At 38.3% G+C, this 23,198-nt stretch overlaps 1 protein-coding gene across 3 annotated transcripts in view; it reads left to right on the top strand.

Moving 5' to 3' along the window:
- Positions 1-23,198, top strand: part of DCDC2 (doublecortin domain containing 2) — a 70,876-nt gene that overhangs the window by 20,911 nt on the left and 26,767 nt on the right. For all 3 annotated transcript variants that reach the window (XM_054190641.1, XM_054190640.1, XM_054190639.1), the window contains exons 3-7: positions 2,269-2,345; positions 2,463-2,594; positions 7,183-7,329; positions 8,410-8,464; positions 10,937-11,138. In XM_054190641.1, coding sequence (XP_054046616.1) covers positions 2,269-2,345; positions 2,463-2,594; positions 7,183-7,329; positions 8,410-8,464; positions 10,937-11,138 — 613 coding nt within the window. The remainder of the gene's footprint in view (positions 1-2,268; positions 2,346-2,462; positions 2,595-7,182; positions 7,330-8,409; positions 8,465-10,936; positions 11,139-23,198) is intronic.

Genomic DNA, 23,198 nt, shown 5'->3' with positions numbered 1-23,198 from the left:
AGTTGTTCCCGTTTTGGATGCAACCTGTGTTTGAAGCCTAAATATTAGGACCTGTTGCTATGGAAGGAAGTCAGTATTGCCTCAGCCTTCAGTAGCATACTCTTTAGAAATTTACTTTATTTTTTCTGTACTCTCTATTAGACTGGTTACGTTGGGCAAATAACTCTTAGTGGCTGACAGCAGCAATAGAAATTTTTTCAGATGTTGTAGTTTAAGGTGTGTTTTCTTTTTCTGCCTAGAGACTCAGTAAATTTTCATCTCAAATTTTGGTGACATAGATGACCGGTTAAGCCCTGAAAAATGTGCTTTCAATGTTTCTGCAAGAATGGCTGAGCTCCTAAATTATTTGGCAGTCTCCAAAAATTTCTTTGCCTCTCCTAATGCGCAGTATGATAACAACCTCGTACTCTCTTGCTAAGCCTGTAGTAGTAGTGAATCTTCTACCTGATTCAGAACACACTGGAATTAACAGCAAGTCTGTGAATTTCAATTACCTTAGGCATTAAGGGATAGTTTATGTACAGTCTACTACAAAATTTCTCATTGTATGAGGCCAAGACAAACATGTATCTATGAAATAGATCTTTAGGAGTAAATACAATGCCTAGTAAATTGCTTGTGTAAAGGGAAGGTCCCCAGCCATTCCAGGGGCCTGCTTCCCAGTCTGGTCCACAAGCATTGCTGGCACAATGCAGCAGTAGCATCTTTCTTGCCGTCTTTCCTCTTGTAGAAGTCTCTCGCCAGAATATCCCTTTGCACTGAGCTTCAGATCACCATGCCTCTGCTGCTGCTAGTTGCTTCTGTTTAGTCACTTTGCTGTGCAAAGTCTAATTCTGCCTTCCTCTGTCCATGACCAGCGTAGGCTTTCATGTCCTCTGAGTCTCTCAGAGGACAAGATTGGGAGGGCAATGCTGCTCACAAGGGCCTTTGAGAAAGGTGAGAAGCTGAAGTGAGTTGAATTCAGAACAGATAGATATGCTTCTTTTTTAACAGACATTGAGAACAGATTTTGTTCAACAGATTTACTTGTTGCTGTCTTTCACTTGAAGTGATTGTACATCAAGGAATGCCAGTTTTGGTTTTGTTTTGTTGGTTGCTTTTTCCCCTAAGAGACCTATCTTAGCTCCAGAATTTATGTGTCTGGTGCAGAATTTGCTGTGTGCAGTTCTTTGGGTTAGGTGGGGAGTCAGATTTGATTATTTTAATACTAAGTTTTAGCCATTTTGGAATATCTAGTAGCTTGAGCACCTCTCTTGCTTTTTTTTTAGTGACTGGAACATTGCCAGTTTAAATAACTTTGTACATCTATTTGAAAGCATGTCTCTGTGTATGACAGCTGTTTAATCCTTTACGCTTTTACAGTCTTTTTTTTAGAAATGCAGCCAACTTGCTAATGTGTGTACTGTGACTTTTGAATGTTTGTTTGGGTTTGATACCTTATTTTGATTTGCTAATTGTGGAGAATTAAAAAAATCTTTCTAATGGTTTTGGAGGTTGGGTTTATTCCTTTTTTTTTCTTCTTTTTTTTTTTTTTTTTAATTTGAAAGTGTGTTTATAAATGCACTAGGGAATCCTAGTTAGGCAGTATTGAGTAACTTTCTGTTCAGTATAATGGCATTAATGTTGAGCCACCTGATTGATCTCCATGCAGTGTCTGTTCAAAAGAGTGCACGGAATAATGCTGGGAGTTAAGTAGCCTACCTTTTCCGAGACCTAAAAATCTGCAGTTCACCTCACTTATGAGTCACTGCCCTAAAATGAGTACAGCATTCAGCACCCTTTATGAATCGCTGATGGGTTTGGATGTAAAGACCTGTACAAGAGCAAAAGTACTTATTCCATAATAACAGAAAGACCTAGAAATGGCATTTTTTGTTAAAAAGAGAGGATGGTTTAATTGCTTGGGCCATGGTTATGAGCAGTAAAGACTAAGAAAACAAGAACAGCATTTGGGAGTGTTGCTTTAGGTCTTCAGGACCTTGCAATTTGGGTCTCTAAGCTCCTTACAATTCTGACCTCTCAGTGGAAACCATACATTGTGCTGTGCTGTGGTATACTATGCTCTGGTTGTTATTCAATGTGTATGTAAACTTGCAGCAGTAATTATGTATGCTCTGTAGAAGGAGAAGCTGAAATGGGCTAAAATGCATGTTTTAAAACCAGGAACTTCTTTCCGCGAATACGCTGCCCCCCTTACTGGTGGTGGTCAGGACAAACTCTTTCCCAATGTGAAGAATGAGTAGTTTTTAATTCTTTTTGTCCTTGCAGGTCAAGCCAGTTACTCACAGTAGAATCACAGTGTCAGCACGGTTTCGAAAACCACTCCAGGAGCCCTACACTATTTTGTAAGTAGAATTTTCAGGTAGTGAACTGCCATTTGGGGGTGGGAGGGGTGGTGTCTTAACTTCAGGTGAGTTTTGTTTAAAATGCACCTCCAAATTATTTTATTTGCTTTATTTCAGCTTGATTGCTAATGGAGACCTTATTAGCCCTGTAACGCGCCTCCTCATTCCCAGGAGAACACTGAATCACTGGGATCATGTTCTCGAAATGGTTACAGGAAAAGTTACCCTCAGAAGTGGAGCTGTTCACAGGTATCAGGAAGCTGAATGTTTGCAAGACACATTTGATACGTGTAGATAGGTTTTTAAAACTCCATAGGTAGATATAATAGATCATTCCACTGTAAGAAAATTAAAATACATCAAAGAGCCACAAAATGGAAATATGTTGAGTCCAAGTAACCTTCAGGTTTCATTTCAACTGTTTTTTAAAAAAAGAAAAGTCTCAATTTGTTTCAGGTGTCATTTCTTGATTAAATATTTAGTTAGCAGGCATGTAATAATACAATAATAATGCAGTATATTTAGTATTAATAATTAAGCTACATGTCAATAAAATAAATGAGCCTGGTAAAGTTGGTGAAGATGTTTGGAATGTGCAATAATAGATGTGATCCACATTATCTTTTAATCTTGTTAGTTCTGTAAATTCATTGGGGTAAACAATTTCAAGGAAAATATTATAGATTCCTTGGTTTTTGAAGACCTGTGCTATGGCTAAGATGTACTTTATGCTCAGCCTTCTAATAAGAGCCAAGGCCAAATCCAGTATCTCAGCTGGTCTTGAGTTGTTGTGGTGTAGGAACAGGAGGTGACCTTTTGGATAGGTAAATTTCAGTTCCTTAAGGCTTTTACAATGTAAAATAAGCTCTCTAAAATAGGATTTGGTAGTTGTTGCAAGTTTTAGAGCAAAATGATCTGTGCAGTTCCCATGAGAAACATTGCAGTGTAAGTGGGCTGCAAAGGTGTGTACTGGCAAATTACTGACATTCCAGTGTTGCCCCATGCAGAGCACGTTACAGAAATATGTTCCTCAGATGGGAAAGAGCCTTTTGTCGAAAATCATTCTTCACAGCTTATGCAATGTCTCAGACTAAGCTTGCAAAATCTTTCTCTAATCAGTGAAGATAAAATAGTCTTTCAGTTCTTCTGATCACTTTCCCAGAGCCGATTCAGACGATAAAAGATTAAGGTAAATGTGTTGACTATAGCTCTCATCTAATTTTTCCTCTCAGCCCTGTGTTTCTTCGCTCCTATTATCTGGCTACTTAGCACTTCTACTTGCAGTAAAGTAAACCTACACACTTGTTGCAGCTTTCTGGATATGATTCTCAGCTAGTATAACTCGGAAGTGAGCGAAGTAACAGCTGTTTACAACATACCAATTCTTTCTGATCTCAGGTTGTTTAGTGATTTAAATACCTTTCACGTTTTATTCTCGTTACTTGGTGTCATTCCTTGGTGAAACTGAATGATGCTTCCACGTATGAAAGCATAAATCATTCCGTACATAGCTAGGATTGCTTTTGAGAAGTTCTCTCCAGTGCTCAGTTTTAATCCCTTAAAAAAAAAACCATAATGTACATGACATTTTGAATTATTTAATGTTTTCCTTTTTCTGGTTTTCTATTAACCCAGTTTTCATTTTCTTTTCCTTAAAATGCTAGGAATACATATTAAATCCGTTGGTAAAGTGATCGTTGTTCTTTAATAAGTTACACATTAATTGCTGAGGTTTACTGAAAGTATGTTAGCATTAGGGGAGGTCCTATAAGACCACTGATGCTGGGAACATATAATTTCTCATTAAAGAAGGTTAAGTGGAATTACGAGAACCTGCATTATGTATATGGCAGGTTTTTTTTTCCATGTTATTAAAAGACTTACAAAGCTGCCAAGTGTTAAGCAGTTTTGCATGTGGCTTTTTGAAAAACAGTTATTGATCATCCCCATCACAATAGGAATTAAGTAAGAAATATAAGAGAGGAAACAATGAGAAAGAAGCTTTTCTGCTTGCCAGATGGTACATGGAGATGGGGTACAGTAACCTGATGGGCATGTACCTGGTGTATCGGCAACTGGGAATTGAGAGATGTTGGTCCCACAAGTTGCGTCTTTGCTGTCTCCTTTGTCAACCTGTCTACTGGCTTTGTTTTGGGTGCCACTTTTTGGCTTGGATTCAGGAGGGAAAATGGGAGTCCACTGACATTCCACAGGACAAGCCTTAGGTCATCCCCCAGTGACCAGAAGAAGAGACCGCAAGGACATCTTTGTTGCATGATACTAGCCAGAGAGAACCCAGCAGGTCTTTGAATGGTTGTGGCCAGGTGGGTGGGTAGAAGGCTTCAGAAGTAAGTGTCACAAAACTTGTGTGATGCTTGTTAAGTCAATAGTTATTTATTTGCTTTAAGTTCAAATTTTTTTACATGAATTTTTAATTTCACTTTCATCTTCAGTGACTGATTATGTTTGATTCAGTTATTACGGTTATTATTTTCAAGGTGAAAAATACAACTAGGGACTGCCAGATATTTGTCCATAACATTTTTGGGAGTTATATTAAGCAGACAACTTTTGTGCATTACGTATAATATTAAAACACAAGCAAAGTGAAAGACTGGGAGCAAAAAACCCGCAGTCATGTTTGTATGTACCCTTATATACCTGCAGCACCATACGAATATATAAACAGTTCTTAAACTGTGGTACACTGATTTGCTGTTTTTTCCCTCAAGTTCCACAAAGCAAAATGTAATCTAGCAAAACACAGTGAGATTAACTCCGAAATAGGCTTCTTGCTGATTTTTAGATTGCTTGTTTTATTTTCATTGTTTGTGTGTAACTGATGTCATCTTTGTGGTAGCAAAACATAAATTGCTCTTTGAATTTCACATTTCTGCAGGCTGTGAAATTTCACATTTCTACTATGCCTGTGAAATGTTTGCACTAAAAAGTAAATATGAGAAGTAAAGAGAGGGGGCTTCAGAGTTAGCATACGTCTTTGCAAGGAAGCAGCAATGTGATCAAAATTTTAAAAAGCTAAAATTTCGTCTTTGAGAATGTTCGGTCTTTGCACTTAGAAAACCAAGGTGCTTCACTATGGCAGGAGGCACCTAGAAAATCAAGGGGAATATAAGAAAGACATGGACAGACTGGAGCAAGCACAGCAAAAGGCCATGAAGATGAAGAGCCTGAAGATACCTGTCATGTGGGGAGGGCTGAGAGAGCTGTAACTCTGCAGCCCGGGGAAGAGAAATTCAGGGGATCTTATTAATGTGTATAAATACCTGGTGGGAAGGAGTGAAGAAGTTGGAGCCAGACTTTTCTCAGTGATGACCAGTGATAGGACAAGAGGCAATGGGCAGAAACTGAAATACACGGAAATTCCACTTGAACAGAAAGAAAAAGAAAATTTACTGTAAGGATCATCAAGCACTGGAACAAGTTGCCCAGAGAGACTGTGGAGTCTCCATCCTTGCAGTTATTCAAAACGTAGCTGGACACAGCCCCAAGCAACCTACTGTTGTTGCTTTTGATCTGCACGGGGTGGTTGGACTAGGTGGTCTCCAAAGATCATGTCCAACTTCTGCTATTCTGTGATTCCTGCTTCTATACACTGCATCTTCTTTTTTTCTGTGTTTATTCAAGGCTCTGTGACCATGTGTATGAACTTAAAAGCAACTTAGTGTCTATTAAAATGAAAAATTTTGCGCTTTATAAGTGAGGGATGTTCTCAAGGCAGGCTCTTGATATTCTTCCTAAAAGGTTGATTGTATAGCTGTATAACCAATTTATATCTTCTTGCATTGTGCTGAAATTTATGAATAACACGTATAGTAGCTCCCATAGAAGGCTTCTAGAGAGGCAATTAAGATGGCCATTCAACATTCCTGCATTTAAGACTTAAATGCAAAACTGTTAATGTTGACTTTTTAATTAAATATCAATATTGTTGTTTTGGAATATGCTCAATGGGAAAGAGATTATTTAATATTGGATGTTTCCTCCTCCTTCATTGTTTTGACCATCCTTAAATAAAATCAGAAACTTGACAATGAAATAATTGGGATAGCATAGAAATAATTTGTGGACTGCCCCTGCACCCTTCGCTGCCCTCAGTCCCTGTTGGATTTCTTCCTTCTTGGTAAAGTGTACAAACAGAAGTTATTGTGGTAAAAATCTACCTGGTGTAATAGACATATTAATTATTGGTATTGTAGGTGCCTAAGATACACAGCTTCTTGTTATAATGTATTACTGTATTTCCTGCTACTTCCAGCCTTACCCCATCAAGTACAGCCATGTTCCAACCTTCTGATCTACACAATATAACAATATAAGTGCAATGTGATCAACTTGGTCTGCATTAGGTGGACAGGTTCTGGGTTTTCAGTCATGGGGCCCTGAATGCCCTGTTCTTCCCAGGTTATTGCATAGTGCCAAGAGCACAGGTGGGAGGCGGAACTTGGTATGAGAGGGATCAGGAACTGAGGGAATAGATCCCTTCAAAAGCATCAGGGGAAAGACATTAAAGACCTTCTAAGTACAAACCAATTTATTTCATTTTAGAAATTATGAGAGTATTTCATCTGTCATAGTGCTTCGTACTTCGTTAGCTTTATATAAACTGTGATTTAGGTCATTGTTTTGCTCTGTCTTTCCTTGTCTTTTGTTTTTTATGTAGTGACTGATCATTGCATGGCATGCGCTGTACTTTGTTGGGTTTCATATACGGAAATTCAACATGATTTAGTAGGTATAGATTAACATAGCTTTCAACATTTAATACACTTAACTGAATGTTAAGGTTTATAATATTAAACGTTTTCATATTTTTCAGACTTTACACTTTAGATGGAAAACTTGTTCAGAATGGGTCAGACTTGGAGAATGGGCAAATTTATGTTGCCGTGGGTAGAGAAAAGTTTAAGAAGCTGCCGTATGGTGATCTGCTGTTTAGCAAATCTACAACGAGAAGGCCTCAGGGGTAAGTTCTATAGGTGTGTGATTTACTTCTCACGCGTGCGTGTGTGACAATTTATTTACAAAGTACCACCAGTAAAGTACAAAATCATCATTCCAAGAACAAGGAATGGATGGGTTAGTATGGATGCAATACTTTGTTGACAACATCTGGGAAAGCTGAGGTAACAAAAACAAAAGAGAAAATGGAAATTCAGCAGACTGTTTCACCTCATAAACATGCCATTGATCATGTATCACAAAATTACGGTCAGAAAAAGCATTATTTTGACTTGGCTTAATTTGTTTTTTTTTCCTGGGATACAAATGTGTACAACTGAATGAGATAAGGTGCAGCCACACCGTTCTAGATCTGCTCTTGCTTGGTAATGTTTTGTGGAATATGTAGTCCCTTAAGAATGCTTTATGTTGGGGTCTATTTTTTATAGGCTTGAATTATCACATAATAGAGTCCTAAACTGGGTGTCCATAAGGAGAAGCTTGGGCTTCTTGTATCTTTGGAAAACATAAAAATTGGCAGCCATTTCATTGAAATAAACTGGAAGAAATGGAAATTTGTACCACAAATTGGTGTAATTTAGAGAGTTTTCCCCATATTCTGCATATAAAGTGAGGTGTAATTTATATATATATATATTATTTTTTAATGAGCAACTGTAGACAATGTGAATAACTTGAAAGTATTTTGGGAAATAGCATTTGCAACAAATGAATTAAAGGACAGTGAAAAGCTGTGTTGATCAATCGATGTAAACCAAGTTCTATTGAAATTGCTGGAACTTTTCATTATAATAGTTGTAAGGATCTTTCATGCTAATTCACTGAATACTGCTCGGCTAATTTTCTGTGTATAAAGTATGCATTGTGGGGAAGTGTAATGCATTTGTTCAAATAAGTTAATGATTATGCCTTTAAATATAGTCTAGTGAACAGAAATGTGTGATTCTTAGTAAAAATGTGCAATGAATAAAACAATTAACTCTGTTGCCGTAGCCGACTTGTTGTTACATGACTTGGTTATAAATATATAGTGTCTATGATAGTGAACGTGTACACTATTCTAAGATATGCCCTATTTCTGCAGTTCCAAAGCCTCTGTACTACCTCCAATTGTGGGATCTCGAAAGTCTAAAGGCAGTGTAAGTATCCAATGCCATAATAAAGTTTGTTTCTAATTTTGTTTAATTCCGGTAGATGGAAAGTCTCTGTCCTTTGGGTTTTAATTAAATCAGAAGAGAAAAAATACACAGCCACCTGGTGGTGTGCTTATTAAAGCTTGATGAATCTGTAGCTATTTGCAGTGTCAATTAGACAAAAGAAATCCGAGAAAATATTATTGCAATAATGGCTGCTTTATTTTTTATAAAATCTTCCATAGCAAAGATCAACTGCTGCCTTGAGGTCTTTTGCATAAACTTTGTCAGCTATCTTTGTGTATTTGTTTATTTATTTATTCAAATTCTACACCTAAAGGAAAAATGCAGAACTTCTTACAAAATGTCTTTCAGAAAATGGTGTTTCTGCATGCTGAGTCTGAATAAGGCCCTAAAAGAGTTTCCTATCTGGTGTGTTTTGTCCTAGCTAACAATTAAATACAGAGCTTGAGCCTTCTCTGCTTTGTATCCTGTATAGCTATTTATGTGCGTACAAAATGAGTCCACTGTGGATTTAAAACAGTGTCAAATCAGATTATAAGTGTCTGTTTGTACTGATTCTGTACAAGTGCAGTTTACTGTACAAGTACAAGACAGTGGAGAGTCAGACTCAGTCTGTCATTGTAATTGTGGTAGTTGATCGTGTCCATTCGCTGTTAACAAAGCAAAAACCCCTGAAGCCACTAGACAAAGTAAGCAATGAAACATACAAGTCTGTTCCATTCTGTTGAAATTTAGTGGAAGATAAAACCTCAGTAAAGAACATACTTTCAAGTGGTGTTTGTTTTTTAAAACATGAACTTTGCAATTCTGTCATTTGTAAAAATAACTCATGAACAGTTTTAACTTCTTGCCTCTTCTACTATTACTTAACAACATGTACAGAAAATTATTTGATGTTCACTTTTTATCCCATTGGGATTGTAACACACTGATAACAAGTGTCAAAACTTAAGGAGGCAGGAATATGTACTACTGCTCTTAAATATCTGTTGCAACACTTGAACTGGTATAAATCATGCTATTGTTTGCTTCAATTTGATATCTACACTTTTTTACCATTATTGCTTGGGAGTAAGTGTCTCCAGTTTGAATAAGAAAAACCTGAAATATTGCCATGCCCTCATTTCTCTTTATAGACAAAGGATAAATGGTAGATTTGAGGCTATTGGTAGATAAATGATCAATTAGATGGTAAAAGCTAGATGGTATTTAAGTAAGATGTTTTAAACAGAACTGATTTCTTCCGGTTATGTGAAAACTAGAAGAATCATATAAAAATATAATAACGCATGTGAGTTTTTCTTAAAGAGATGCAGGATTTTGTTCAGGACTTATTTTTCTGAAAGATTTTAATTTTATATAGTATTACCTTTTAACTTTAGCAGTGAGGTCAAGAGAATTATCCATGACTATTGTACAATGAAAGGCCTTTCTGGTGGTGGGCAAGTTCTAAAATGGCATGAGTTGTTCATGCAGCTACAGTAAGCAAAACAAAGAAGTAGAATACATTCATCTTCTGTGTTTCAGCTAAGACCGTGATAGGGTGAACAGTTCCAGACACTGATAAGGTTTTCTGCCCTATCTGCTAGAGTGTTTTGTTGTTATATGGAGTGTTTTGACAGAACTGTATTAAGAAGAAACTGTTAGACTGGCAAAAGTAGGAGGCTGACAGCCTCTGCTGAGAGGCAACGATGAGCGTGTTCAGCTGGTAAAGTCTTTATGCAGCCTAGAGTGATATAAACAGCACCCTAAAGGGTGCTACATACAGTTCAGATTTTTACGATGTTGATTGTGAACAGATTTAGACTGAAAAAAAATGTGTATAAATAATAAAATCTCTGGCTGGTACACCCAGGATCATACATAAATCAAAGCTGTAAAAATAAGGACCAGGTTTTTTCTAGATACGCCACAGAGCAATGAGAGGAAGTGGCTGATGTCCTTGGAGGTGATGTGTGGGCAGACCCCTTTCTTACTGTCCACTTGCCAGTCACGGCGTTACTGACACATGAAGACTGTCGTTCTCTTCCAGCTGCTTTTGACACTTAGATTAATGCCCATGTCTCATTTACACAGGCAATGAATTATTCATAAGTTATATGTGTTACGTCTTATGACTTTCCACACATATGTACAGATGAGATACAGCTGTATATCATATGTGTGTATGTATAGATTGACCTAGCCATTCTTTTCACATTATTTTCTTATGATAAATGTGTTAATTTTTTCTGGGACTTGTTAAGGATCATTTAATCAGTCAGATTCTATAGTAAGTTGATGAGATAGTTACAGTTTTCTAGATAGTTTAAGATATCACTTAACTGTACTGATTTTAAATTAATATGCTTCTTTAACACCTGATACCGATCTTTAGTATTAAAAATGATATTGAAATTAAAAAAACAAATTTTGTCATTTTCGTCAGTGATAATTGTGTACACTCCTTTTCAGGGAAATGATCGGCAATCTAAATCTACCATTGCATCCAGTGACCCAGGGGAAAACAGTTCTTCACCTCAGCTTCCCAAAGGGAAAGACAAAAAAAGCCAGAATCCAGAGGATTCTGTGTCCAGACGACACTTTTCTAACAAATCTACAAGTGTGAAACAGACAGTAAGAGTAACAGCGTCCACAGGAGTCCTTCGAGATAATGGTCAGTACTGAGATAAACGCTATCGTAGCATAATGGTTTTTGATCTTCGGTTAAAACAGTGGAATAATATAGTTGTATAGTTCTTGAATTGTCCGTTTACTCTGGCTAACTACATTTACAAACGTTCTTTCTGCTTAGGAAATGTACCTATGCATAACTGCTGCGTTCCTGCCTTTATTTACATACCACAGAAGGCTGTATATAATTTTTAGTATACCTTGGAAGTTAAATTAATATGGTCATATCTTTATGCTTTTTGATAAAAGCGTAATAGAAGACATATTTTGACCATTTCCCCACTGTTCTGCCCTGCAAATAAGTGAAGAAAAGGAGCGGTTCTGCTCAAAGGACACCTTGCTGTCCCTGATGATCCCTGGTTAGCTGCCTAGTTCTGTATAAAAAATGAGTAGGCCCTGGGGGAATAACACAAACACAACTCCAGTTAGCCGATAGCTGCTGAGACTAATCATACAGCCACGCTGCTGGAAGCATTTTCAGAATTTCTCCCTCATGTATGCTGTGGCAGCAATTTAGAAATTTAGTCATAAACATCCTCTTTGAGAAACTGTTTTTCTTATCCTGTGGTGTGATATTCCCCTCCCCCCCATTTTTTTTTAACGGCTAGAAGGCTGTCCCCTCACTACAGGTATTGCTGCCATGCTGGGGTGGCTATTTTGCCTCATTATTAATAGTTACAAAAGTCATTAATACAGGCCAATTAATATCTACCAGGAGAAATAAATTATACTTTTCGTAGCATGTGGCGTTTCCTCAGCATGTGCTGTTTAAGTGCTAATAATTAAGTGTGCAATAACAAATTGTGGTCTAAAACTTCAGTACATGTCATCCAGTTTTGTACATCTACAATCATGAGTTGTAAATTTACTTTGAGTCAGGAGCAGGTTTGTCAATTTGAGTTTTAAAACATCAATGAAATATAATATTTTGTAATACAATTGTCTTTTCAAGAGTTAGCTTGTTGAATTTCAGGTTTATTTAGTCTGGATTCAAATACCATCGTATCCTTTTGCTGGTAGGTGGACATAATTCTAGCCAACTCTTTTTTTCAGTCAAGTTTTTTTTCTTAATGAAGAATGACGATTATATTATAGTGAAAGTGACTGGAAACATTTGTCCTTTATAACTGATAAAATGACAATATATTCTTCTCCTTGAAATTATCATGGTGTGTCCTCACTTTTTACAGATTGAGTGGTGCATATTAAAAACATGAGGGAGAGACTACCAGAGCTGACCTCTCAGAAGGGGCCTTGCATGCCTGGCTTACCATTTCTAAAGGCTCAGAATCCTTATGATGCAAAGAATGCAGGGAAAGGATTTTACATTTAGGCTGTTGTCCACCCTGGGTATCTCCAGTCATTGATATGTTTTCCTTTTTTTGGAAACAGATGCGTTGACTTCGGTTTGGAAATGCCGGTACAGAATTCTCTATACAGAGCTCAAAATCCACATATTCTGATCTATTCTCTTGTTCGGAGTACTGAACTGCTCTGAACCTCTACTTATGACTATACAGATCTCAGTCAGACCTCTTACATTAAGAGCAGCCAAGCCGCGTAGCTTTTTCTGATAGGTAGAGTGCCATTATGGTGACTTTCTATATGCTATTTTTTCTGGCCTGAGGTTTTTTGTAAGTAAAGTTTCCACAGGTGTTTCCTGGAAGCAAACAAACCCCTCTTGCCAAGGTGAGAGAAATTTGTTCTTTGCCTTTGTTGGCCTTGCATTAGGTTATCGAAGGTTTCTGATTGCTTGCCTTCATTTCCCGGTGGAGGGAAGAGCAGTAGTTTCTCTGTCCTTTCATCAGGCACTAAGAGACAAATCTTTGTTTGGGAGATATTTACCTCTCCATATTTAGCGCTATTGCTTTTCCACCTGCTGACAGTAGTGATTGGAAATCCACTAAGGTTACTGAAGAAGTGACTCCTTGCTTCTCACTTCAGCTTTTCTATACTGTGTGAGTCTTGCGTAACGAGGAGAAGCTGTTCAAGGCAGCCAGTTCTCTGGTTTGAGCAAAAGTGTGTGTTGGGAGAAGCTCTCTGTTCTTTCTGTGCTCCTCTGTTTATTCTCCATGCATGAAGACCTGCCAGCAGATGTGGGAATGGGTGGTTTGATGTGTGTGCTGTTCTGCAAGTCTAGATAGACCTAGCTGGTCATGCAGGCAGTTGCTGAGGGAGATGAAGTCTCTAGATTAAATTCAGACAACAGTATGGGATAAGAACTCCAGAGCCATGTAATGGATTTCTGGTGGGGTGCAATCCTTGTTCTCAGTGGGTCTCCGTTCCTGAGGAGATGTATAATAAGCAAGTGAGAACTGTTTTCTTTTGCCAAGCACAAAAAGCAAACATGCTGTAAGTCTTCAGGCCAACCATAGTGACAACTGCAGACTTGTGGACATCTACAGACTTACCTTTCCCCAGTTAAATTCCCTAATATTTGTTCAGCCAGATCAAGCGTAAACTATTTCAGGAAGCAGTGGCCTTAAGCTTCTCATCACAAGGCTACTATTCAAAGTGGTTTTCAGCCCTGCTTGTATTTTAACAAGAGATGCATTCTTATTATTACATTATTCTAGTTCAATTTAAATGTATTTCTTTGTCACATTTTCCAAACAAAATTTAATTATGTTTTATTTATTTATTTATTTATTTACTCCTTCCCTTTCTGGCTCCACTTTTTTTCTGGTACTTTGCAGTAAGTATGAATTTTTTTTTTCTGTTACTAAGAGCAAAATTAGGATGTCCCATTTCCTGCATTTTGCTTTGCAAGCCCTCAATAATAGCACCTAATACCCTATATTTACCATTTCATGTGAGAAACGATATGCAGTTGTTCTGACAGCTTTTAGTGGAACACTTTTTTGCTACTGCGTTTTTCTAAATAAGTCATTTTTCATTGCATGGAAAATATTTTGAAGGGTGCATGGAGCACTGAAGAGAGATCCCACTTGTCCCTTTTCTTTCCCTTTAGTCATTTTGCGTAGAAATTTGTAAGGAAGTGCTTCAGGTCCCTTAAAATCCACAAAGTTTTTTTGTTTGTTTTTGGATTTTTTCCCCTCTCTGGAAGAGGTACAGCTGTGCTTGCTGCAATAGTTTTTGTCACAGCAGCCAAGCAATATATCTGAACCATGTTCTGAGAGAGGTGTGTCTCACTGTAAGAGAGTCTCTGTACACAGTTTATTTTCTGAATTGACTGAGGTCTAACAGACTGGTAGAGGTCCCCAACCTTTTGACAAGAGCTGATGCTGTTGGCAAAACATCTGAGGTTTCTTTTGACTTACTGAAGCAAGTGGCGCGTGTTGCCATTTAAAGAGAAGCAGAAATGTCCTTCTGGAAGTAGATGGCATTAGAGGTGCACTGTTGGAGAGGAGGCTGAGCAGGACTGAGGAAGGGTGCCAATATCTGTTGCTGCTTCTACTGCAGGAAGCAGGCAAAGCTTTTTCGTAATCACCCTGTTAACCCAGCCAAACATGAAGACTTTACACTGAGTGCAGTTTCTTTTTGCTTTGTTCTGAAGCATGGTGAATTGGGTAACTTACTTACCCATAGGGTGTCAAAATCTAAACATTCACAATGTTTAATCCAGTGATGATTGTATACAACAACTTTTTAATGTGCTATTGCTGTCAATGTGGCACAAAAATATAGGAAATTATTTCATACTGAAATAACTAATATGCCAGGAAAAATTTCATGTATTTCATTATTAACATTAAGCACTAAAATGCACCTATAATATTGTTATTGGTACCTAACACCATTCAATTACTTTGAAACTGAGTGCTTTGATATACTTAGTATGCATTTCCCTGGGATGCAATAAAGTCTTTCAGAGAGATAGGAAATGTCTAGATTGATAGCTACAATTGTTTAAATTTACCCTTATCTTTGAGAATCTCTGGAGACAGCATTTCTTTTCTAAAATATTTTTTTGAAATTATTAGTGTGATGGTAGTTTTACAGCTGGAACTATTCGTGAGCAATATACTAATAGTAGGTTTTGTGTAACTCAGATAATAACTTTTCTAGGTTTTACACGGGCAGGCAGATATTTTATTTTATTTGTTTTCTGTTGAATCCTACAAATGTAAAAGAGGAGCCAACACACCATGCCATGTTTGGTAACCAAAGTCTGTCACTGCATGTTCCTTTTCATTGTTCTTTCCCATGCAAATTAACAGCAGGCTTCCCTCTGGAGAGTCAAAAGCCCTAGGAAGTAAATAACTCCACGTGGATGTGAAGGATTCTTAAATTGCTCTTGCACTTTTTTGCCCATGTTTTTCTGCCTGTGAGAGACTGCGACACTTGCAGGCAAATTTTGGGGAAGGAACTCTTGAAAAATCTGAGCAAAGGTCTTTTTACTCAGGTCTAACCCTGTGTGGGAACTCCACCGTAGTCAGAACTTAGGTAGCTTGTAGTAAAGTAGTTCAAGGAAAATGTACTATACTGACCCCAAAGTGTCACCTTCTACAAAGTTGTTGTCTTCTGAGTGGTTTTTTCGGTGACACCTCAAGATGGAGTGATCTGAAGCACAGGACAGGCAGGCTGTAGGAGCTGTGAGCTGTTAGCGTGGAGTGCTGCAACTTCAGTATCCTCCTGCCCAGACAACCTCCTGTGTCAAAGACTGTTTTTGACAGAAAGCCAGTTGTACTGTAAAAATATGGGGTTGCAGAGGTCAGCATTACACCATATTTCTGTCCTTTATTGTTTGAAGGGACTGAACTGCTGCGTGATTTGTGATGCTGTTAAACTTACTGCCAAAGGCATATTATTTTGTGACTTGATAGTCTGTTTTGCTATCAATCAAGTTTGTTTCTTTCTTTCTCATTAGCTGAACGTTTTTCACCCGTGGGACTGTCTGTTGAGTTAAATATAGCACAGGAGCTTGATTAAGTATTTCCACCAAATTATCTATCTGCAGGTGGTAAGTGGAAGTTCTTAGCTGGTTGATGTACATTTTGGAACTGAGGTAGGCGGTAGAGTAGTTCCCTTTGAAAGCTTTCCCTAGAGAAGCTCATCAGTCAAATCAGCTTTATGAGCCCGCTGACTACAACTCTGTCAATGGGGGATCTGAGAAACAAGTAGATGTGTTGAAGTAAGCAAAGCCTGAAACATTCTGCCCTCATCGGCACTGGCATTGTTTTTATGGTGCATCATAGGAGAGTTGCCTGGCTCAGTTTTGACCTGTGCAGCCCCTTCTTAACCAGAAAAAAACGCTCATGGTGGGGAAGTCTCATTACCATGTTTCCTTGCTAACAAAAGAAACAAACTAGTTTGCCTCTTTCAAGCAGACCAGGTTGTGGGTGGCTTCTCTGTCTGCTTCTTCTGATCTACTATGGTGACATTTAGCATACCAATAAAGCAGGAAAGAAAGAAATGTTAGAAATATGCAAACACTGAAAATATTTTTATAGCCAGATGACCTAATGTATCTGTATCCTGCAGCTTGTTGTTCGTGGCTCAGTAGGCTGTGTGGGTTTAACCTGCTTGCCCATCTCTTGTTCCCATGGAGTATATCTGAATGTACTTACCAAACATAGCTGCTACTGGAGTTGGATTTCAGCAGAGTGTTATAAACTTCATTTCTGCCCTTTGCAGAAATCAGTATCCTGAGTGGGCAGGTCTTCAAGCCAATCTGTAAACTAAGCCCACTTCTTGTACCTGTGTCCTGCAGCGGGCATGGTCTTGCTGCAGGGAAAGCTTTCTCACCTAAACCACACTGTCTTTGACAACCTTTCTTCTGATTAAGCCCATGGAGGACTCCTAGTAGAGAAAATTATTTACAGGAAAGTTCCCAACTCCATTTGTACTTGTTCCAAGGGGACATCTTGTAGGGAGTCACTGCTGCCTGCTATGCTTTCCACGCTGTTGAGATGGTGCGTAGGGGGAGGGGTTTACATCTTGCTGATGACTGAACCAGGTGACCTTCAGCAGCTTTCTAGTTTATATTGTAGGCTGCCTTGACACTTTCATGCCTGTGACATTGCTGTCATCTGTGAAAATGAAGCTGTTAATAGTGTATGTATACATTTTTTATCTGTATTTTTTAAAGAAAATTCATAGTGAATAATCTGATTTGGAGCCTTTCAGATTCTCTTGTTATTGTAGGTCTCATTAAACACGAGGGGACAGGTGCTCAGTGGGGTTGCCAGATTTACTGATGAAGTGTATTCATAGTTTGTAAAAAAAAAAAAAAAAAAAAAAAAAGTCAAAGTTTCTATGCAAAAGGCTAAGTGACCATCTAGATGGTGTGGTATCTAATTAATGTTGTTAAAGCAAAAGCAATGCAGAATGCTAGGTAAGTGATGAAATGAAGTACTTTATAGGCTGCTACTTTAGTGATAAAGGTTTAAAAAACACTGATGAAGCCAGTTTTGTGAAAATGTCTTCTGATGCTACAGCAGAGGTCATTAAAAAGTCGGTAAGATGTGTGATATGTAGAGATAAAGAATAGTGACTATCCCATGGTATATAAAGTCAATTGTTTGAGCTTATCTGTGATTCTTTGAAATCACATCTCAGAAAGGGGCATTGTAGTCTTAGGAAAACCTCATGGAGAGAAAAAAAATGGTTAGGGATCTGAAAAAATATACGTGAAACAAAAGAACGTCAGATTTTTTATTGCATCAAAAAGGATGTCTTTTTATTTAAAAATACTATGGTGGGTAAGAATAATACCCAGCATTATGATAGATGTTCCTAAAAAAATCTATGTAAAAATCCAGATATCAAGATCTAAACCAGTTTTTAATTAAAAAGACTATTTCAAATCAGAGCATAGGTTAGCCATCATCTGACTACTGTTCCTCTTCTTTTTTTTTTTTCCCTCCTCCTTTCCTCCACCTTTTTTTTTTTTTTTTTTTTTGTCTCCTAAAGCATCCTGTGCTGGCATTGTCAGACACAGGGTACTGATGTGGGTGAACCATAGATCTGATCTGGTACAACGGTTTCTACAGCACTACGTTCTGTTTCTTAGAAAATCAGACCTTTCTTTTAAATAGTTGTAGGTGGAGGCTTAAAACTGGCTAAAAACACATAATGGTTAGACCATTAATTTTTATTTTTGTACAAACAGTGTGACAGTTTGCACGTGGCACAGACGGGAATGAGTTGTCTTTTCTTCCTTTCCCCTGCATCCTCCTAGCTCTCTGAAATGAGGCTTTTAGTGTCTGCCATATAACAACTTTGTGTTTCCATATAAATGCAGTGGTAGTCTGGTTTCCCACAGAAAGATTTTCTTAGTGCCTTTTAAGATCTCTGATGTTATTTTATCCTTACGATAGCTGGTAAGTGTTCTTAACGAAGGGTAAAATCATAGGAAAGTGATTTAAGGAATTCTGACAGTAAATTAGGATGACTGACATTAAGTGTACCATGCATTTAGTAATGAAGAATACTGGTAAATCGGTAGGCTTTTTAAGGCAGGGTAGAGATGTGAAGTAGGAAATAGGCTTTCTCTTACCCTCTTGATTTGTTTCAGGTCAATTATTTAAATAGTGTTAGTCTCTATAATTTTTGCTGCTGGAGTTTAAATATGCTTCTGTCTGAATATGTTAATGAGATTGTTTTATAAATTTTGTTTAATCTGGGCACAAATGTGAATATATTTACTTACATCATAAGACACATAGCTGCCTAAATTCCCAAATAAGTTGAGTAAATTTCTTCTGCGAGTTTATTTAGAGAGGTGGATGATACTGTGACATGAGTCAGTGCATTAAGATCTCCATTCCTCTGTTTGTCTTCACTTTATTTGGCTTGTGTTTTGAGTTAATCCCCGAGTCCCACAGCATGGCTTTTTTCTGTTAACTCATGGCTCAGAGAAAGGTTTTGTAACTATCGTGAGATCTGAATTTTGAGATCTCAGTGGTAAAGGGTGCTCCGTATGAAAGGTACTTGCAAGAAGACGTGTGGAATTCAGCAGGAGATGACATGGAGTCTGAAGTCAAGATGAACCACTATCACAACAGCCAAATTTCACAATGCGCTTAAGCGTTTTTTTATGTATTTTTTCCACCAAGTCATGCTAACATGCATGCTTAACCTTTTTAAGCATACAGTCTAGGTTTCACTTCTTTTACTGAGACTCTGGGACCTGCTTGCTTAAAAGACCATGTTCCTGAAGAGACCCAACAGGTCAGTCACGTGCTCACTTACCTGTGTTTTTGTTAGGCTTGGTTATGCGCTTAAATTTAAGCAGGCACGTGGGGATTTGGACACTCAAGGCTTTACGCATATTTACTCTGAAGAAGGAGCTATTATCCTAAACCTAAAATATATAGATCACCACACAAATCATTGGGAAAACATGGGATTGCTGTTATTTAATATTTAATGGAATTTTCACAAACATGGTGTTCTCAGTATCGTCACTGAACAATGTGAATAAACCAGTTCGTTTTTCATATGAAACAATTTATAGCCTCTGTTGCAAGAATAGAGCTAAAAGATAATGATAAAACCTCAGACCAAGTATATCATTCCTAACTATATGAATTACTAGTGGCTGATATATCTTTCACAGAGACATATTCCAGACCAAAAAAATTATTCAGCATATATGTGATCATATGAATTTATCTGCATTAGTATATTAAATGAAAAAAACCTATTAATGTCAGTGATATTGATAAAACAGATTTTAAAAATAATATATAAGACAAGCCGTATAAAAGCCTCTGGTCTCTACAGTGGTCAAGTCTAAACATGTGCCCTTGCACCTTTGTGTTTTATTCTCCTCTGCATTTAGCAAGTAACAATGTTGTTAAGGATGCTTCTGTCAGTCATAAACTGCAGTTTACAATATAAAAGGTGCACACAGCTCAAATGAAATGGCTGCAGAGATATTTGAATATCCTGTCCTTTTAATAGGCTGGTGTAAGTGTTCCATTGGTTCAGTAGGAGGCTATGGCATTTATTTTTTTCTTTTGATGGAAATATTTTTGAAGGACTTCTGGTTAAAATGTTGGCATTTAAATAGTTTCTTGCTAATGTTTGAAGACTCTCAGGCTGAATCAGACTTGATGGAGAGGATCGGATTAGGCCAGAGCCAGGATCCTGTTTTTTCTAGAAAGAGGAAAAACATATAATGTGCATTAGTGTAGCATACTTCTATAATTAACGTAAGGAATGTAACCAAGCTAGTATAGTTCAATTTAGTCCTTAATGGGACTATCAGTATTTTCTGAGTGCAGCAAAATTGTCAGGTGACCCCAAGTTTGTGACAGATGCTTTTCATACCTGCAGTTTTCTCTGTTCCTGATACCATTATGGAAGAAAGCTTCCATAATATACAGCTGTGTCTGTGAAAGTTTGTTTTAATTTTTCCTGTGGCACCTATGATAGTTGTGGTGAGCTTACCCTAACAACGCTTTCACTGCTTGTCAGTCTGGCCTCCCTGCACGGTCTCCACCTCCTTTGCTTTGCTCCCTTCCTCTTCCCCTCCCATCGCTCCCCACCTTTCACTGTTCTTCCCTCTGCTCTTTACACTACTTTCTTTTCCAGTTATAGAATCATAGAATGGTTTATGTTGGAAGGGAACTTAAAGATCATCTAGTTCCAACCCCCCTGCTGTGGTCAGGGACGCCTGCCATACCATCCCATTCTCTGATGCTTTTCCTTGCATCCCCATGGCACTTCATTCATTTTATCTGATTTCATCTGTTTTCTTTCCGTGCCATTTGTTGGTCTTTCCTCAAGTAATCCTTTCTGTCTGGCACTGATTCACCAGGATCTGACGGTTTGGGTTCAACCCATTTTTCTGTCTCAGTTTTCCTGTTTGACATTGGGCAATTGCTTGGGCCTAGATACATTCTGAAGTCAGTGAAGCATCTACATGGAGAGAAGTGTGTGTAACAGGAGGCAGTTCAGCCCTCCTAAGCTGTTCCCACCTCTCTGAAACTTCCTCCATGTGGCTCAAGGGTATCTCAGAGAGCAGCTGTGGAAATGCTTGGTTTGCCAAGGCTATTGTGGAGTGGCTGTAAAGGGTTAGAGGTGGTGAATGGGAAGACAGAAGCTCTTCTAGCTTCCCTCTCCATCTAGTTATCACAAGCTTTTTCCTTTAATCAGCTTGGGAGCAGAGAGGATGTGCCATTCTCGTTTTGACTATTTTTCTCCTACTTTTGTACTCATCCCTGTGTAGCTTCGCAACAGGTGGTGACACGTGCTGTGGTTTTGAAGAGTAGACTTGTCGAAAGGTTGCATCAGCTGTATAACAGCCATCTCTCTAAAGTAACTTCATAGCTTGAAAGGTTTTCTTTACTTTATTCAAGTCATAATTCATAGCTTTGTAGCTTTCTTTTGGTGTGCTTTATAGCTCCAAGTCATTATGTGAGTGTGAAATACAACTTTTTTTCTGACTAAGACAAAGTTATTCTTTTGGTTGTATCCATTAAATGTATGTCCTGATGCTCTTTAAAAAGTTCTTGTGTGTACTCTTGATGGCTGATTTATGGGCTATGACTTTTTAAAACAAAAGTAGTTTTCTGTGCAATTGTAGGTTACTTTGTATTAAAATAATGGAAGTGTGACAAAAACTCAACAGAGCAAAGAATATTGGTTTTTTGCATTTTAAGTATTCATTACAAGTTAATGTGACCGCCGTGCTACAACTGTGGAACAAGAATATTTAATTCAGTTAAAAGGAGAGAAAACCAACAGGCAAACTCTGGTCAATTTTTATTTTTTTTTTTAAACTAGAGAACCGTTGTTTAATTTTTAACCAAAAAGCTTCATTGAAATTAATGTTTAAAGATACTGAGCCTCTGGGCTTCAGAATACAAATAAGTGACCATGGCTTACACTGGCACCCAGACATGCTGTGTGCGTATTTTTACTTAGCCTGTGCTTATACACTTCATTTACATGCATGCTGAGGAGCCATTGTGCTCCCATTTGGGTGTGAAAGGAGCTTATACTGCTGGGACAGTGTTGGGATCCAGAGGGCAGATGAAGGGTACATGCCCTTCTCTAAGGGTGCTGTTTTTCTTCACCTGTTGTTTTCAGAACTTCTTCACATACGGAAGACCTGCGTTAACGTCCAGTCCAATTTGAAAGGGCAGAATATAGGCTGTTGCTCTGTGTATTAGTGGAAGCTCTTCCCCTTCTCCTAATGTGCATGCTTTTAGTGCTCTGAAATTTCTCCCTGTCAATGGGATCTCTCCCTCACTCTGTCCTGGTTTGTCACCATGTCTCTGGGTGAGACGGACTCCTGCAGCGGTTGTGTGACTAGTGGGACTGATGTGGGTGGTGAAAGTGCCTTAAAAGCTGGTAATGGGGGTGGTTTATTCTGTATTAAGGCCCTTCTGTTTCACCTGGAGATGACTGTATGAGATGCAGCTTCCCTCTTAGGCAGGCAACTGGTACCATATAGTCAATTAGCTGTCGTATTTCAGGTAGATTCAGTTAGTGGAAAGGAGCATTTCGGCTTTCTTCCCAGTTTGCTTATGTCTTTTGAAAACTGCTTCAAACATATGTTTGAGAAACAGAAATTGAGAGGGAAGTATGGAATGGTGCTTTCGTTCTCTTCCTACCTTTGCCCATAAATGCCAAGCTGTAAGCTCTGCCCTTGTGGGGTGAAGAGGGAAAGTAAGAGCAGGCACGAGCACGCCAGACTCCTCAGCACGTCCGTTGTCTGTCTGCATTACTGGCTGTCAGACAAAGTGCTGGTCAGGCTAATAGCATTCAAAATCTGCATAGCAAAAACTAGAAGAGGATTATTTGCAAAGACTCCAGCTGTAGTGTACTTAGCCTCACCTTTGCCTTGTCCATTCAGAAGGCATGAACAGAAGTTGAGAAAAGGCTGTTCATTTGGAGAGGCTGTTTGTTTCAATCTGTTTCCTCATGGCAACAAGAAAGATGCAGCAAATCCTAAAGGTTTCTTGACTGTGGTAGACTTTCAGATCCCAGCTGCTCCCAGAAACTTGTTGAGGGCAAGATCCATCTTGCCTACCTTCCACTGTATGAGGGTTAGAGGATTCATTCAAGCTGGGCTTCCAGGTTGCACCTGTCAAGGAGAGACAAGTGTCCCTGGAGATGCCCATTC

The sequence above is a fragment of the Rissa tridactyla genome, chromosome 2 (genome assembly GCF_028500815.1).
Source record: "Rissa tridactyla isolate bRisTri1 chromosome 2, bRisTri1.patW.cur.20221130, whole genome shotgun sequence".
Taxonomy (NCBI): Eukaryota; Metazoa; Chordata; class Aves; order Charadriiformes; family Laridae; genus Rissa; species Rissa tridactyla.
The sequence above is the reverse complement of the archived record's forward strand: the minus strand, read 5'-3'. Positions and strand labels throughout refer to the sequence as shown.